Consider the following 17,586-nt stretch of genomic DNA (forward strand, 5'->3'; position numbering starts at 1 on the left):
GAGCAATCATCAACAAGGCTTTTTTTACTGGACAAAAACCGGAGTGGGAATCAAGGAAAACCGGAAGTACATTTAACAGAGGATCTAGAAAAGCGGAAGGACAAATACAAGGGCTTTCGGTCCAAAGAGGAACTCCTGTTGAGGTTCACCATGGTCTCTTTTGGACTTGAACTGGTTGGCGTCATTTTGTCAGTGCTTGGCTGGATTCTGAGTGTGACCAGCTGCGCCTTGCCAATGTGGAGGGTCTCCGCCTACATCGGCGCCAACATTGTCACAGCTCAGGAGTACTGGGAGGGGCTGTGGATGAGCTGCGTGTTCCAGAGCACGGGACAGATGCAGTGTAAGGTCTATGACTCCATGCTGGCTTTACCCCCGGACCTGCAGGCTGCAAGGGCGCTGACCGTCGTCTCCATCATTATTGGGGTTGTGGCTGTCCTCATCGCTATGGTGGGAGCAAAGTGCACCAACTGTATCGATGATGATGGGGTCAAAGCCAAAGTGATGGCCGCCTCAGGCGGGGCATTCATTACAGCAGCTCTGGCTCAGTTGGTGCCTGTCTCCTGGTCAGCACACACCATCGTAGTTGAGTTTTACAGTCCAATAATCCCCAATGGTCAGAAGATGGAGATCGGGGCAGCGCTGTACCTGGGCTGGGCTGCTGCGGCCCTGCTAGTGATCGGTGGGTCCATCCTCTGCTGCAGTTGCCCTCCACAGGAGGAGAAACCAATGCGGTACAGCGTGCACCCGCAGAGTCGGGTGGCATACTCCGCTGCACCGAGATCAATTGCTCATAGCTCCTACAACAGGAGGGACTACGTGTAAGAGAAGAGGACAGGTCCTGTATCCTGTATCATAACTTGTGTACAGAAATGTAGCTGTATAATAAACACATTGGTTTGAAAAGCGGCTGTTCAAGCTGTTCACTAGAAAATAAGGACAAAGCAGAGGTTTGGAGATTTTCTGGATACTTAGGACCATAAATGTTTGTCAGTATGAAGCTTTTTTTCCTGAAAAATAGAAGCTCTATGATGTTTGATGGTACTGTTTACAATAACTACTGGTCTTAAGTAGGCAGGATAAGATCCAATTTAACAAGGTGTGTCCAAATATGGTCATAAAAGTAAAAAACAAGGGTCTAAGTCAGTTCAGCGAGGAGACTAAATCCAATATATATTTATTTTTTGTGCTTATGACATTAACTTTGTGATGATTCTCAATGATCATGTACATATCAGATGCTGTGACTCTTCTGACTGTCATTAGCTCAAAATGGCCCCCTTTTTGGGGAGAAATATATTTTCTTACTATCTTTCCGACATAGACTCACAGATGTCATACGGCCAAGCAAAAAGGAGCTCACTGTGTGCTCCAAAGCAAGGTCAACATGGCGGAATGGACTGTAGTTTCTGGATGGAGTGATATCTGAGGGATCTTTGTTCACATTTCTATGTGCATTGTGTGACTGAGTTGACATTTTCTACAGAGGTAGATGCTTTTATATAAAGTGTATTTTGTTGCATTAACACATGTATAAATTTAAATGATTCTGGATCTACTTAAATGATAAAATAATTAAAGTAATAAAGATTTTTTTTGTGAAACATTACGTGGGCCTCTTTTATCCTGCTTACACTTTATGATCTTTAAGCGATCATTAAAGGTTTTAGTGCTTTGCATGAGGAAAAAGAGCTTAAAATAACATAAGATCAGAAGATGAAGCAAATGAGTTCGATGTCCTCGAGATTTGTTATGACCTTTCTAGGTTTTTGACCTTTGACCCTAACATTTTACAAAAAACTGCATGAAATAGATGTTAATGTTTATGTTATGTTAGAAATTTGATGTGACGGTAAGGGGAGTTTTTGTTCTATTGTTTCTGCCTCAGCAGCTGAACCACAGATACCTTCTGTTTCCTGTTTTGAATAGTCAAATTATCCCATTATCTTCCAGCAGGTGTGCTCAGGGGCAGAGGAGCAGCCTGTTGACTCTGCAACAGGAACACTGCTACAGATGACCTATTTCTGCCTCTCTCTATAACACTAACCACTGAAGTAGCAGTACTTGAATAAATGTATTGTAGGACTTACAGTACTAAAATGATTGAAACATACATATGGATACATTAGGTTCAGCACCAGCTTTTCCACTCTTATAATGATTATATGATGTTTTAACATGAAACCATGACTTCCCTTACTGACATACACAGTTACAATCTGTAACACCTCTGCACTTGTTTTGGTCCACTCAAGCAGCAGCTTGAAACAGGTATACTGATACAGTGAGCTTACAGGTCATGGCTGTTATCTCAGTAGCGATGCATTAACTGATGTTGTTACATAAACACAAGTGACTGATGAAGATGCTCGCGTTGAAACGACAAACATAGCCTCCATGTTGTTCGGCCTTTGGGTTTGTTTGTGTGTGTAGTTGTTTTTATATCTCTCTGACAACTGTTTTGGGCTCCAAACGTGAGGACAATGGAGAGGGCATTTAAAGTAACAAGTGTTTGTGTTTATGAGAAAAACATGAAGTCATTGATGAGCATGTGTAACCCTTTAAAATATACCAGCCTTTACAGTCTTTTTAAAGTCATTTTAAGTCTGTTTTAAGAGAGTTTTTTTTCCTAAAACCACTGTCACTTTGTAAGTTATCCTCTTGATTTGACATATGTTTTGCTGCTGAATCGTCATACACAGGGGTGTATGGTCAGATACACTGGGGATTGTAGAACTGTGGTTTTTGTCCTCTATTGGTTTAATTGCAACCGCTTTCAGAAAAGAATTCTAAAATGGCCAGTCTAAACAGGATGAATGATTGCAACAAGAGAAATCTGGTTCAGTGCTCATATGGGCAAGACTTTAATAAATTGCGTTTCCCTCCTTTAATTTTTTAATTACTGCACATGCAAAGAGTGAAATTTCTCGACTGATGAATCAAACATAGATTTTGCTTTTAGATTTGACAAAAAACAAAAAGACAAATCCAATTTTCCTTAATTGAAAAATTAAAATGTGTTTGTTTGTAACCTGAAACAAGGGTTCAAATGATGCTTTGTCATGTCCATCAACCCTCTTTCACGCAGTAAACTCAACCACATACATAGCTCCAGGAAATGTTTGGTCACAGTAAAGAGCTTAACCGATACTGAGAGGATCTCACTGTCTGTATGCTTAAGGTGTCTGGGAACCAGCCTATTATGTTTCTCTCTGCTTATATTTGCTCTTGGTGCAGTTATTCCGGTTTCCAGTCGAGCTTTTGGGACTGTTATCCTGAGACCGAATCTCGACTGTTTAAGAAACCCACACGACTGGAACCAGGAAGTAACAAAAGATCAACAGTATCTAAGGCACAGGCTACTTTTAGCGTGTATGTTTGCACCAGTGTGTGTGTGTGTGTGTGTGTGTGTGTGTGTGTGTGTGTGTGATTATGTTTTAATGCTAACTCACAACAAGTTTTCTAAGTAGCCAGAGGCAGAGACTTCCTCCCTGTTCTCCACTGTGGTTAACAGCCGCATGTTTGTTAGTTAGGATTTATATTTAAGGAACTGCAAACTTGTTCGGTGATCGTTTGAAACAAAATTTCTCCTTCCCTTTCCACTCAGAAGATCAGTGATTCAACCAACCAACCACACACGCACACACACCTTCCCTCCTCACCTGCCCTGCCTCCAGCTCCCCTCCTCCACTGTATGTGCACAGGTGGTTGTGGATTTTTTTTTGTTTTCGAAGACAGCCTCCTGTTGACATCATCACCAGGGGACTCCTCCTTGCTCCCCTGAGGTATAAAGGATCTCTTGTTTCCGTGGCAGCATCTCATAGCTACATCACACCCTCTTACAGGTGCTCAGTTTTCAAGGATCAGCAAAGCAGGAGAGTCTTTGCTCTGCAGGGTTGGTTCGTTGAACAATTAGGTTTAGCGGGCTCTGTTTTTGAAGTTCCGTTTTGTCACCAGACAAAAAGCCAGCATGTCGATGGGCTTGGAGATTGTGGGCATTGCCCTTGGAACTATTGGATTTATCATTGCAATAGTGACATGTGCCCTGCCGATGTGGAAGGTGACGGCCTTCATCGGAGCCAACATCATCACTGCTCAGACCATCTGGGAGGGTTTGTGGATGAACTGTGTCACCCAGAGCACAGGCCAGATGCAGTGCAAGGTCTACGACTCGTTGCTGGCCTTACCTCAGGAGCTGCAGGCATCCAGAGCCATGATGATCATCGCCATCATACTCGGCGTGCTGGGGGTCCTGATCTCCATTGTTGGCGCAAAATGCACCAACTGCATCGAAGATGAGCCGTCCAAAGCCAAAGTGATGATCATCTCTGGAATCTTCTTCATCCTTGGTGGACTTTTGGTCCTTATCCCCGTCTCCTGGACTGCCAGCGTCATCATCCGGGATTTCTACAACCCTATCCTGACCAACGCGCAGAGAAGGGAGCTCGGGGCTTCTCTCTACATCGGCTGGGGAGCCGCCGCCTTGCTCCTGATTGGGGGGGCGATGCTGTGCAGCAGCTGTCCACCAAAAGAGCAGAAGTACAAGCCGCCACGGATGGCCTACTCCGCCCCGCGCAGCACCAGTGCAGGTGGAGGGTATGACAGGAAAGACTATGTTTGATTGGACAAAGCTTTGGTTGTATACAATAATGATGTTTGTTGTGCATGAGGTTTGTATGTGTGTGTGTGTGTGTGTGTGTGTTTCCGTCTAAAAATAACTGGGTAAACCCCAGTTTAAGACTCCGAGATGAAGATATGTGTAGATTTGTGTGTATGTGTGTATTTTTCTTCGCTTTGGCTGGCACGTGTCTTTACATCATTTTCCTCTAATGTAATAATCCAGCAGGTGTGTCTTTAAAATCTGTTCAGTAAAACATGTTACAACTCTGTACAAATGTTGAACTGCGTCCCTCTGAGTCCATGTTGTATTTAACCTTAAAGTTTCTGTGGCATTGTGTGATTTGAAAACACCTGCTTCTTCTGTGTGTGTGTGGCTCTATCATTAACTGTTTGCCAGCTGGTGTCGTGTTTCACTGCAACCTTCAGTCAAAATGCTGTGTGTCATTTCCCTGACAATACAAGGAAGAGGCAGCTCTCATTTTACATGGATTTGGTTGTGTGATTGTTCAGTGTGTGTGTGTGTGTGTGTGTGTGTGTGTGCGTGTGTGCTTTGCATGTTATATTTGCGTAGGAGAGTTTCTGCTGAGACTGAAACTAAAGATGGATCCATGATATGGCCCGGGAACAGCTTTATCCTCCTCACAGTTTCCCAGTATGAGGATATAAAGAGACTGTTTCAGTCGGCAAACAATATCTTACTTTTTATGTGTCCATATGTGTGAGTTTATTTTATATTTCTGTAATTAAAATGTATTTGCAATGTTTTTTGACAACACCGTGTGTCTGTGTTTAATATAGCTTGTATTATGTATTAGTTTCAAACATTTTTGTACCTTTTTTAACGATCAGAAGCAACAGCCTTTATAAGCCTCTGTATATCAAACAAACAGCGAGTGTGTGTGTGTGTGTGTGTGTGTGTGTGTGTGTGTGTGTGTGTGCGTGTGTGTGTGTGTGACAGCCTTAGGGAACATGGCTACAGCTGTTGTAGGATGTTTGTTTCCAGAACAGCAGGGTGTGTTTTGTGTTTAGAAATGAATTAAGACCCTAATTTATCACCCTTTTCTTAAAGTAAGCCTGTATGTTTAAAGTTACACATTATGGTAACTTTGGTGTTGCTCAAACATTAGTCATGGAAATCATTTTTACAATAAATTGCTTCAATGAATGTTTTTTAGTAGTGCTTGCATTTCAAATATATTGACGATTTCAATAAAAGTCTTAAAAAGAACCATGTTTCTTTTGAACCATTTTTTAAGAGCACTAAAAACAAGAAGATAACATAGAACTTTATTAATCCCGAAGGAAATTGAAAAAGTAAGGAGGCACATCGCAAAGCATGTGTCACCTAAAACAAACAAGGATCAGTCTAAAACAAATAGTTAAAAAGCTGGGAGCTGGGTTGGGCTTTGAGAGTTGAGTGTCTTTGTTTACCTTGTGGTACAGTTGATTTAAATTCATTTATCAGTTTAAACAGAGCTATAAAATGCTCAGGTGGGGCAGGTATAGTAGACTTTGTTGTGATTTGCCGGTTGGTGAGAACAATGACGAATAAATGAGACAACAGGAACGTAGAAGGGGAATCAGAATGGAAGCAGATTTTGTTCTAAAATGTATTTTACTTATTTTTGCTGGTTTCAGTTTTGTCTTTTTTGACGTCTCTATCCTCCTTTATCCGTTAATTTTACAACGCTGCTGTTTCTTTGTTTAATTGGTGCTGGACTGGACTACTTTGTTAAAAATAGATAAAATACAGCACAAGCAAAGGCAGACACGCCCTTTAAAAAAAAACCTACTTGGTTTATTTGGATCTCTTATACACAGCTTAAAGACAGTACTCCAATAGTCCACATAAACATTCTTTATATACATGGTTAAATTACCTGCACACACACACACACACACACACACACACACATTCATATACACCCGTGAACAATAATCGCACACAACAGTGTTTTGAGGTCAGTCTCCTTCTTAGTTTTAGGCCTAAATAATAAATAATGATTTGTATCTTTGTTCCTTACATTGACATTGATTGATTGAAGAGAGATCTGAAGACTTGTCAGTCTTTTAAACTACATTTAAAAAACAGTAGTAATAGTAAGTTGACAAACTAGTAATTCACTCTGGGTTAAGAAATGGTAACAGGCTGCTAATGGAGACTGCACAGGATGTAAAGATCAGAGATGAAAAAAAAGGGGAGCACTTTGTTAAAATACTAATGTGCGAGTTAAATTGTAACTTAAATGTAAGTGATCAGTATTCACAACTAAAGCATTACATCGTTGTTGTCTCTGGATAAAGTACAAAAAGCAACAGATGAGACTAAGATAACTTATCAATATTGTCATTGTTATTGCCGAGTCAGGAAATGTTACAGTCACATGAGGGTTTTGAACCAACAAGTCACATTTTACAGCCTTATCTGCAGGAAGTGGAACCAAAGGTACTTTATCAGCCTTGAAACGCCCATGCAACACTCGCTGCTCACTGAATAGTACTCAGCCACTGGATTTTACCAGTCACACACAAACACACCTTACAATACCCCTGTAATCTAAAAGAGCCGTGATCCAAGTGGGTCAGTTTGTGGAATTTGACCGGTTCAATGAATGAATGAATCAATCAATCAATCAAATTTTATTTGTATAGTGCCAAATCATAACCAGGGTTATCTCGAGACACTTTACAGAAAGAGCAGGTGTAGACCGACTCTTTGTTAAGTTATTTAAAGAGAGGCCCAACATGAATCCACCATGAATAGCACTTAGCAATTCGGCACATTGGCAAGGAAAAACTTCCTTTTAACAGGCAGAAACCTCGAGCAGAACCAGACTCATGTTGAACAGCCATCTGCCTCGACTGGATGGGCCGAAAATGGGATAGAAGGAGATGCAGGATAGAGACAGGCAAAGAGAGCAACAACAACATATGTTCTTGTTACCACAACAAAGAATGAAGAAAAGGCTGCAGCTACAATCTTATATTGGTACGGCTGAATTTTTCCCTGTCTGGTTTTCCATTTTCCCCTTCTATTGTCTCAACTCTGCAGGTGAATCTAATTGTCAACAAGGTACACCTGGCCTTGGAACAGTGTTTTAAAATCAAGCGCTGACATGAGAAGACAGAGGCCTTTGGAGTGGAGACCGCTGTCTTGTTGCCTCTCCGATTGTTGTTGTGTTTTATTGCTTTTGTCCTCAGTTGGTCTTTAGTTATTGATTTGGTTGTTTGTATGTCTTTTAATAAATCAGATGGTTTTAACTGTTCTAAGGTGTACCAGGATGAGGTGTATAAGGAACCGAAACAATAAGGTGATTAACTGAAAACAATTTTAGGTAATCATGTGTTAAGTGGCAGGTCATTTAAATCACAATCACTGTACAATTATTTGTGAACATTATTTTGCGAGCTCAAAATCTTTTTGACCTTAATTTGACTCCATAACAATCACGTCATGTTAAGGAACAGAAAAAAAAACCATCTGACATCCCGAAGAAAAAACAGTTGCAAATGCCAACACTAAAAGAATGTACATAAACATCACATGTTCTTTGACAGTGGAGCCAGCAGGATTACACTTCACAGAACGCACAAGGACCATTCCCGGGCATGTAGGACAGGTTTCCACGAACACACGCGGTCTGCTCAGTGAGTGAGCTAGCAAGAGAGAGAGAGAGAGAGATTTTTGCACTTATGCTGCACAAAAAAAAATGCATGAAGCCAACAGGCTTGAAAAACAACAGCCAGCTAAATAGTGGGCAACAATTTGGTGTAATATTATGTACCAGGATCACAATTAACGTGCAGTAAAAGTCGCTATTAAGCAGGTAACTGATTTCATAATTTTGCAAAAAGCTTTGAGAACAAAGGTTGAGGTTGTGATCTTTCAAATTTTGAAGCAAAGTCCGCTCTCTTCTCCATCTTACCTACTGCAGCTTTGAGCAAGCCATCTCCCGCAGCACGATATTTCATAAGTGCCTGAAAATCACTACACTCGTGTGTGGCCTGGAATGGGCTACTGTCTGCAAACAGATCGATCCATGTTAATTGCGTTCTGTCACTGGTGTGAGCGATCTTACTTTTAATAGATAGACGAGGTCTTTCCTAAGTTAACTTTAAGAAATTCAGCTGTGCGCTGCTGTGCACGTGTCTGGGCTGGTGTTGCAAAGTAAAAGTTCCAACTATTTTCTTTCCATTACTCCAGTCAGTCAGTGCTCTCATTCTCTTGTCTCCTGGTAATGCTATCAAAGCTTTTTGCTTTAATGCAGAGTGGGTTGAAGGCCTATTTTCAATGCATGAACGAACAGTGCATCGGGATTATGGCTCCCGGCGTCACTGTTCATGGACACACACATTGAAGAAAGTCCATTGGAGATCACTGTCATCCTTCGCAGGGAGGTAAAACTGTTTGTGTATGTTTCACTCATGGCCGTGTTGGGGGAATGCGTCGTGTAGGCATACAGAGTTCACATGCACAGTAATTATCAGGCACGGAAAATGCAAGTTAAAAAAAAGAGCATGGACAGACACATGACTTTGATCAGACACATACATTTTTACAGCTTTTACTGTATGGAAGCAGATTAGTGCTAACAAATATGCCAAATTTTTCACAAAGTAATTAAACTAAATTCACATATTCCGTTGCCCGCATGTCGACCACACAAAACAAAACAAGCACCTTCATGTAAAAACATTGCTTCACCATGGTACGCATGGTCAGAAAGTCCAGTGTTCCTTTAAGGTGCTGTACCATACCGAATGTACGCTAAATAAACATTTAAAGCGAATATAAAAAACAGGGATTCAAAACATTTTGTCATTGCCTTTTAATATCAAAATATGAATCTCATCAGTGTGCTGTTGTTGTTTTAAACTGAAAAAAACGGAACTTCAGTAGCAAGCAAAAAATAAAACAGAACAAAACACTGATTAGAAAAGACCAGAAATGTCACTGATCTTACATTTGAATGTCAACTTCTGTTTCCAGCAGGAACACGTGAAGTTGACAGGTAGCAGATTTCACACAAACAAGATGATGACAGAACAGCAAAGTCCAACAGATAGAGACCATAGGAAGTATTAGCAGAGGCTATCACAGGTTTTTTTAACCTTGTTGACTGCTGGGCTGTAAAGTTGTGTAAAGCTGATAATGTATCTGTTGCAAACACTACGCAAGCGTGGGTCGACAGTTATGCTGTATTTTAGACCTACATGATATTACTGAATGGCATATAAATAGCATACCACTCTTGCACACATTTTGAGTTTCATGTCATGGTTTATTTATTATAAAGCTTCAATGACTTAGTAGAGTTGTGATTGGGCAGTACAACTGTAAAGTTGCTCAATATAAAAAGAATGGATGCAAAAATACCATGAAACTCTTTTTTCTATTTACTCTATTTATATACATTTAACTAAATGAGTCCCCTCTGTGAACCCAGATGCTGAGAACAAGGACTATGGACTGGATTGAAATATAAACTTAAGTTATGGATGGATCCTGGAGGTGATTGTTGTGCATTGCTATCTGACACAGTGTTCACTGAGGGGGGAACATGGCTCCTCTCTTTTCTCAGAGAATTCAAAGAATGCAACTCTTATCATGGAGCTTTGAGCTCCATTATATGACCTAATGAGTCATCAGACCACTATTATCTGTAAATAAAGATACATTTGAGCTGTTGTGGAACACTAAATTGGAGACCAATTTCGACGGAAATATTTTTATATCTAGGTATATATATTACAAAGGATAAACAATAAATACAGCCTCTGTTTCAACATCATGACACTTAGGCCCAATCCCAATCTCCACCCTAAAGCCTAAACACTGAACCCTTGTGGACTTTTATGGCGTCAGGCGTGCAGTGCGTGAGTCTGTGAGGGTTTGAGAACTGCATAAAAATGAGGAACAGGACACATTATCATGGCATCACGTTGCCCGGAAACCAGACGGGCATTAAATCTAATAAGAAAAAAAGCCCACCTCCAGCACGTATTTGCGTCTTACAGTGTTTACATATTTTAACAAACTGTTAAAAGCATCATTGTAAATCATTTGCGAATATTTAGTTGTTGTCACCTACAGATAAACATATTTCCAGTTCCCGTCACCGTCCATGCAAATGTGTCAAAACAGTAATAACAAAACTCATCTTGTGAGTTGGGTTTAGCCTACTCACCTGTGGAAACTTGTTTAAATGATGCCAAGGGTACATGCCGCGCACACAGTGAGAAATTAGAATTTTATAGCAAATATATGGCCAATATACGGCTTTATTGGAGTGTTTGTCCCTCACAGTGGATGTGTAATGTGTTATGGTGGATGTGTAATGTGTTACACAGGGAAAAAAATTCTCAAAACATCTAAACCTTTTACAAAAGCTGCTGTTAAATCGTGCACTTTAGGCGAAATCCTGGAGGGGCTGACCTACACCTCTTCTGTCTTAACACACACACACACACTCAAAAATGCAGGCAGATAGGCAGGACATACATGTGGCATACAGTGGGTGGGCATCTGTGGTGCATCCAGCAGACATCCTCCTCATGAAATGCCATATGTCGAGTCTGATTATCAGTTCAGGCCACTCTCCAAATCTTTGCTGCAATTTATTCTGTCCTGCATCTACGCAGCAGTGGGAGTCCACATAGAGGACCTTTGGGGGAGCAACCCAGGCATTCTTGTACCGCTTCATCAGATCAGCCACCTTCAGATCAAGACCTGTTCCCTCTTCAGCTGTTAGGACACTCATGAGTATCTGGCCAGTCTCGTTCCCTACAGAGGTCATCCAGAATGCAGTGCCCTTCCCTATCCCAGCCAACTTCTTTGTGATCTCATTTGGGACACAAAAGAAAGTACTGACTGAGAAAATTATATCTTTATTGTCATATTTAGTTTACTTATCAGTGGCAGAAGTAAAATCAACACACAATCTTATACTTAACTTAAGTGTATTCATTATGCTACTTTATGCTTGTGAGTCACGTCATTTTGGGGAAAACTTGTTCTTCTTACTACATTTAATTTATTTGGCAGATTAAGGTTTAAAAAAATTAAGAAACATGTGATTAGTTTAACTGTGATCTACTTTTACAGATTAACATATCCAAAACTTTAAAAAAACAACCACAAAATAAAAATGTTGGTTCCACGTTAATGAATCAGTAATTACTTAGTTATATAATATCATTATTGTGGGTTTTTTCTGTGGTATTGAGTTTCTTAATTAAACATCTGAATAGTTTTGTTATTACCTTTTTGCTTGAGTCCATTTTCAAAATTGACCCAAAAACAGAGGTGATGGTAGCCTTGATGTGGTCCAGGCGACTGATGATGTCCCTGCCATATACAGATAACACCCAGCGACTGCTGGGTACTTCTGTGGGCTCAGGAGGCTCCTGGCAGGCCACAGGGAACACACTGGGACGGTCAACAAAGCTGGCACACTCCTCCAGGTAACGGGCTAACCTGTTCAACCACTCCTCCCCGTGATTCTCTTTCAGCTGCTTTACCAGGCATGTAGAGCTGTTTCAAAGGGTCCAGTCTCGCAGCAGATGGATGACTTGAATGTCACATGCATATCTTTGTAAACACAGGTTTCAATAACTGATTAGTGCTTGCACATTCAGCTGGAAAATGTATGTCCCTGAATACAACCACCGCTTCAGAAAGAACTTCACATTTCACATTTTGCAGATAATTTAAAGCAACACAAGAGATTTGATTTTAAGCCTATACACTTACTTCTGAGTCAGGATTGGGCGAAACAGCTTCTGGTGAGGCAGGTTGAGTTGATCACGCACAGTCTGACTGGTTGACAAATATGTCAGGCGACACACAGTGCACCTTAGAATCTCTGTTACCAGCAGATAGAAGCTGTCGATGTCAAGGACTGTCCTTCTTTTCCTTCCTGCACCTTCTTGTACACACCATAACCAGTCAGCTGCTTCCCGCAGGTTTGGCAGAGCACCCTGACCCTCCACTAATGATATGGCATCCACACCATGAGCCAGTGGCAGAAAAAGCAGTCTGCTGTTGGAGCCTGATGATAAATCAGTGAAGGGGCTGGGGGCTCATACCAGAGCTTAAAGTTGGGTCTGAGATTTACAGCATGGTACAGAGTGTAGGTAATCCACCTCTGATCGTGCACAGGAATGGTGTTCTTCATCTCCACTGGTAGCCAGAATGAATCAGCTGGAGCAGGTACAGCAACATCCTAAGAACAAGACAATTGTTTTATTTTCAATTATACTTAATAATAAACTTGGAACAGACTCATGTGTTCATAACAAGTTCCTTTCATGTCATCCAAAAACGGGGCTGAATTCACCTCTGGGGTGTAAAGTCTGACGTCAAGCGCCCTTGTCCGCGTGTTTTTTCTGCGTGGTTAAAAAGATTGTCAACTTGGATTCCACACCTGGCTTCATTTTGGACAGTGATATGACTTACTGACTTCTATCCCAGTATTTCGTCTGTCCAACGTGTCTCTCATTCTCAGTCATTACCCCCTCAACGGAAGAGAGAAGAAAGGGAAAATCTTGTGGAGAATGCGGGCATCGATCCCGCTACCTCTCGCATGCTAAGCGAGCGCTCTACCATTTGAGCTAATTCCCCTGTGAGCATTTGTTGCAGGCACCGCGGGAAAACACGAGCTAGGTTCAACATTATGTGCTTTTTATGATTACACCCTGGAAGGTCATCATAATGAAGAAAACATCGGTGACGAGGTGGCCGAGTGGTTAAGGCGATGGACTGCTAATCCATTGTGCTCTGCACGCGTGGGTTCGAATCCCTTCCTTGTCGCAGACAAGTAGCCTTTATTCTTCTATTCGTGCATGTAGAGAAAGTTAAGTCTACAGTCACAACAATCCTCTATCCACCAAAGAGAGTTCTCTTCCCAATTGAAACTTGATTGAGAATTCAGTCTCCTCGCAAAACTCATGTGAACATAACAAGTTTCTTTCATTTCATCTGAATTCACCTCTGGGGTGTAAAGTCTGACGTCAAGCGCCCTTGTCTGCATGTTTTTTCTGCGTGGTTAAAAAGATCTTCAACTTGGATTCCACACCTGGCTTCATTTTGGACAGTGATATGACTTACTGACTTCTATCCCAGTATTTCGTCTGTCCAACGTGTCTCTCATTCTCAGTCATTACCCTCTCAACAGAAGAGAGAAGAAAGGAAAGTCTTGTGGAGAATGCGGGCATCGATCCCGCTACCTCTCACATGCTAAGCGAGCGCTCTACCATTTGAGCTAATTCCCCTGTGAGCATTTGTTGCTGGCACCGCGCGAAAACACGAGCTAGGTTCAACATTATGTGCTTTTTCTGATTACACCCTGGAAGGTCATCATAATGAAGAAAACATCGGTGACGAGGTGGCCGAGTGGTTAAGGCGATGGACTGCTAATCCATTGTGCTCTGCACGCGTGGGTTCGAATCCCATCCTCGTCGCAGTCAAGTAACCTTTATTCTTCAATGCGTGCATGTAGAGAAAGTTAAGTCTACAGTCACAACAATCCTCTATCCACCAAAGAGAGTTCTCTTCCCAATTGAGAATTCAGTCTCCTCGCAAAACTCATGTGAACATAACAAGTTCCTTTCATTTCATCTGAATTCACCTCTGGGGTGTAAAGTCTGACGTCAAGCGCCCTTGTCTGCATGTTTTTTCTGCGTGGTTAAAAAGATCTTCAACTTGGATTCCACACCTGGCTTCATTTTGGACAGTGATATGACTTACTGACTTCTATCCCAGTATTTCGTCTGTCCAACGTGTCTCTCATTCTCAGTCATTACCCTCTCAACAGAAGAGAGAAGAAAGGAAAGTCTTGTGGAGAATGCGGGCATCGATCCCGCTACCTCTCACATGCTAAGCGAGCGCTCTACCATTTGAGCTAATTCCCCTGTGAGCATTTGTTGCTGGCACCGCGCGAAAACACGAGCTAGGTTCAACATTATGTGCTTTTTCTGATTACACCCTGGAAGGTCATCATAATGAAGAAAACATCGGTGACGAGGTGGCCGAGTGGTTAAGGCGATGGACTGCTAATCCATTGTGCTCTGCACGCGTGGGTTCGAATCCCATCCTCGTCGCAGTCAAGTAACCTTTATTCTTCAATGCGTGCATGTAGAGAAAGTTAAGTCTACAGTCACAACAATCCTCTATCCACCAAAGAGAGTTCTCTTCCCAATTGAGAATTCAGTCTCCTCGCAAAACTCATGTGAACATAACAAGTTCCTTTCATTTCATCTGAATTCACCTCTGGGGTGTAAAGTCTGACGTCAAGCGCCCTTGTCTGCATGTCTTTTCTGCGTGGTTAAAAAGATCTTCAACTTGGATTCCACACCTGGCTTCATTTTGGACAGTGATATGACTTACTGACTTCTATCCCAGTATTTCGTCTGTCCAACGTGTCTCTCATTCTCAGTCATTACCCCCTCAACAGAAGAGAGAAGGAAGGAAAGTCTTGTGGAGAATGCGGGCATCAATCCCGCTACCTCTCACATGCTAAGCGAGCGCTCTACCATTTGAGCTAATTCCCCTGTGAGCATTTGTTGCTGGCACCGCGCGAAAACACGAGCTAGGTTCAACATTATGTGCTTTTTCTGATTACACCCTGGAAGGTCATCTTAACAATTAAATCATCGTTGACGAGGTGGCCGAGTGGTTAAGGCGATGGACTGCTAATCCATTGTGCTCTGCACGCGTGGGTTCGAATCCCATCCTCGTCGCAGTCAAGTAGCCTTTATTCTTCTATGCGTGCATGTAGAGAAAGTTAAGTCTACAGTCACAACAATCCTCTATCCACCAAAGAGAGTTCTCTTCCCAATTGAAACTTGATTGAGAATTCAGTCTCCTCGCAAAACTCATGTGAACATAACAAGTTCCTTTCATTTCATCTGAATTCACCTCTGGGGTGTAAAGTCTGACGTCAAGCGCCCTTCTGCGTGGTTAAAAAGATCTTCAACTTGGATTCCACACCTGGCTTCATTTTGGACAGTGATATGACTTACTGACTTCTATCCCAGTATTTCGTCTGTCCAACGTGTCTCGCATTCTCAGTCATTACCCCCTCAACAGAAGAGAGAAGGAAGGAAAGTCTTGTGGAGAATGCGGGCATCGATCCCGCTACCTCTCGCATGCTAAGCGAGCGCTCTACCATTTGAGCTAATTCCCCTGTGAGCATTTATTGCTGGCACCGCGGGAAAACACGAGCTAGGTTCAACATTATGTGCTTTTTCTGATTACACCCTGGAAGGTCATCATAATGAAGAAAACATCGGTGACGAGGTGGCCGAGTGGTTAAGGCGATGGACTGCTAATCCATTGTGCTCTGCACGCGTGGGTTCGAATCCCATCCTCGTCGCAGTCAAGTAGCCTTTATTCTTCTATGCGTGCATGTAGAGAAAGTTAAGTCTACAGTCACAACTATCCTCTATCCACCAAAGAGAGTTCTCTTCCCAATTGAGAATTCAGACTCCTCGCAAAACTCATGTGAACATAACAAGTTCCTTTCATTTCATCTGAATTCACCTCTGGGGTGTAAAGTCTGACGTCAAGCGCCCTTGTCTGCATGTTTTTTCTGCGTGGTTAAAAAGATCTTCAACTTGGATTCCACACCTGGCTTCATTTTGGACAGTGATATGACTTACTGACTTCTATCCCAGTATTTCGTCTGTCCAACGTGTCTCTCATTCTCAGTCATTACCCCCTCAACAGAAGAGAGAAGAAAGGGAAAATCTTGTGGAGAATGCGGGCATCGATCCCGCTACCTCTCGCATGCTAAGAGAGCGCTCTACCATTTGAGCTAATTCCCCTGTGAGCATTTGTTGCTGGCACCGCGGGAAAACACGAGCTAGGTTCAACATTATGTGCTTTTTCTGATTACACCCTGGAAGGTCATCTTAACAATTAAATCATCGTTGACGAGGTGGCCGAGTGGTTAAGGTGATGGACTGCTAATCCATTGTGCTCTGCACGCGTGGGTTCGAATCCCATCCTCGTCGCAGTCAAGTAGCCTTTATTCTTCTATGCGTGCATGTAGAGAAAGTTAAGTCTACAGTCACAACTATCCTCTATCCACCAAAGAGAGTTCTCTTCCCAATTGAGAATTCAGTCTCCTCGCAAAACTCATGTGAACATAACAAGTTCCTTTCATTTCATCTGAATTCACCTCTGGGGTGTAAAGTCTGACGTCAAGCGCCCTTGTCCGCGTGTTTTTTCTGCGTGGTTAAAAAGATTGTCAACTTGGATTCCACACCTGGCTTCATTTTGGACAGTGATATGACTTACTGACTTCTATCCCAGTATTTCGTCTGTCCAACGTGTCTCTCATTCTCAGTCATTACCCCCTCAACGGAAGAGAGAAGAAAGGGAAAGTCTTGTGGAGAATGCGGGCATCGATCCCGCTACCTCTCGCATGCTAAGCGAGCACTCTACCATTTGAGCTAATTCCCCTGTGAGCATTTGTTGCAGGCACCGCGGGAAAACACGAGCTAGGTTCAACATTATGTGCTTTTTATGATTACACCCTGGAAGGTCATCATAATGAAGAAAACATTGGTGACAAGGTGGCCGAGTGGTTAAGGCGATGGACTGCTAATCCATTGTGCTCTGCACGCGTGGGTTCGAATCCCATCCTCGTCGCAGTCAAGTAGCCTATTCTTCTATGCGTGCATGTAGAGAAAGTTAAGTCTACAGTCACAACAATCCTCTATCCACCAAAGAGAGTTCTCTTCCCAATTGAGAATTCAGTCTCCTTGCAAAACTCATGTGAACATAACAAGTTCCTTTCATTTCATCTGAATTCACCTCTGGGGTGTAAAGTCTGACATCAAGCGCCCTTGTCTGCATGTCTTTTCTGCGTGGTTAAAAAGATCTTCAACTTGGATTCCACACCTGGCTTCATTTTGGACAGTGATATGACTTACTGACTTCTATCCCAGTATTTCATCTGTCCA

The 17,586-nt window shown here is 42.2% G+C and overlaps 1 protein-coding gene and 10 non-coding genes across 11 annotated transcripts; 8 read left to right on the forward strand and 3 right to left on the reverse strand.

The window, feature by feature from the left end:
- Positions 1-150: 150 nt before the first annotated feature.
- LOC138594974 (claudin-4-like) lies at positions 151-5,382 on the forward strand. The gene is made up of 2 exons (XM_069666273.1): positions 151-638; positions 3,967-5,382. The coding sequence occupies exons 1-2, from the start codon at positions 151-153 to the stop codon at positions 4,616-4,618; spliced, it is 1,140 nt and encodes a 379-aa protein (XP_069522374.1). The 3' UTR covers positions 4,619-5,382.
- Positions 5,383-13,167: 7,785 nt separating this feature from the next.
- Positions 13,168-13,240, reverse strand: trnaa-agc (transfer RNA alanine (anticodon AGC)). Its single transcript has one exon. It is a non-coding gene; the product is annotated as a tRNA-Ala (tRNA).
- Positions 13,241-13,347: 107 nt separating this feature from the next.
- On the forward strand, positions 13,348-13,429 carry trnas-gcu (transfer RNA serine (anticodon GCU)). The gene has a single exon. It is a non-coding gene; the product is annotated as a tRNA-Ser (tRNA).
- A 568-nt stretch (positions 13,430-13,997) lies between these two features.
- Positions 13,998-14,079, forward strand: trnas-gcu (transfer RNA serine (anticodon GCU)). The gene has a single exon. It is a non-coding gene; the product is annotated as a tRNA-Ser (tRNA).
- A 557-nt stretch (positions 14,080-14,636) lies between these two features.
- On the forward strand, positions 14,637-14,718 carry trnas-gcu (transfer RNA serine (anticodon GCU)). The gene has a single exon. It is a non-coding gene; the product is annotated as a tRNA-Ser (tRNA).
- Positions 14,719-15,275: 557 nt separating this feature from the next.
- Positions 15,276-15,357, forward strand: trnas-gcu (transfer RNA serine (anticodon GCU)). The gene has a single exon. It is a non-coding gene; the product is annotated as a tRNA-Ser (tRNA).
- A 373-nt stretch (positions 15,358-15,730) lies between these two features.
- On the reverse strand, positions 15,731-15,803 carry trnaa-agc (transfer RNA alanine (anticodon AGC)). Its single transcript has one exon. It is a non-coding gene; the product is annotated as a tRNA-Ala (tRNA).
- A 107-nt stretch (positions 15,804-15,910) lies between these two features.
- Positions 15,911-15,992, forward strand: trnas-gcu (transfer RNA serine (anticodon GCU)). Its single transcript has one exon. It is a non-coding gene; the product is annotated as a tRNA-Ser (tRNA).
- A 558-nt stretch (positions 15,993-16,550) lies between these two features.
- Positions 16,551-16,632, forward strand: trnas-gcu (transfer RNA serine (anticodon GCU)). Its single transcript has one exon. It is a non-coding gene; the product is annotated as a tRNA-Ser (tRNA).
- A 378-nt stretch (positions 16,633-17,010) lies between these two features.
- Positions 17,011-17,083, reverse strand: trnaa-agc (transfer RNA alanine (anticodon AGC)). Its single transcript has one exon. It is a non-coding gene; the product is annotated as a tRNA-Ala (tRNA).
- A 107-nt stretch (positions 17,084-17,190) lies between these two features.
- trnas-gcu (transfer RNA serine (anticodon GCU)) lies at positions 17,191-17,272 on the forward strand. The gene has a single exon. It is a non-coding gene; the product is annotated as a tRNA-Ser (tRNA).
- The last annotated feature ends 314 nt before the right edge of the window (positions 17,273-17,586 follow it).

This window comes from Semicossyphus pulcher, unplaced genomic scaffold (assembly GCF_022749685.1).
Source record: "Semicossyphus pulcher isolate SPU_LCO1_2020_fin unplaced genomic scaffold, fSemPul1.0.p SCAF_10, whole genome shotgun sequence".
In the NCBI taxonomy this organism is placed as follows: domain Eukaryota; kingdom Metazoa; phylum Chordata; class Actinopteri; order Labriformes; family Labridae; genus Semicossyphus; species Semicossyphus pulcher.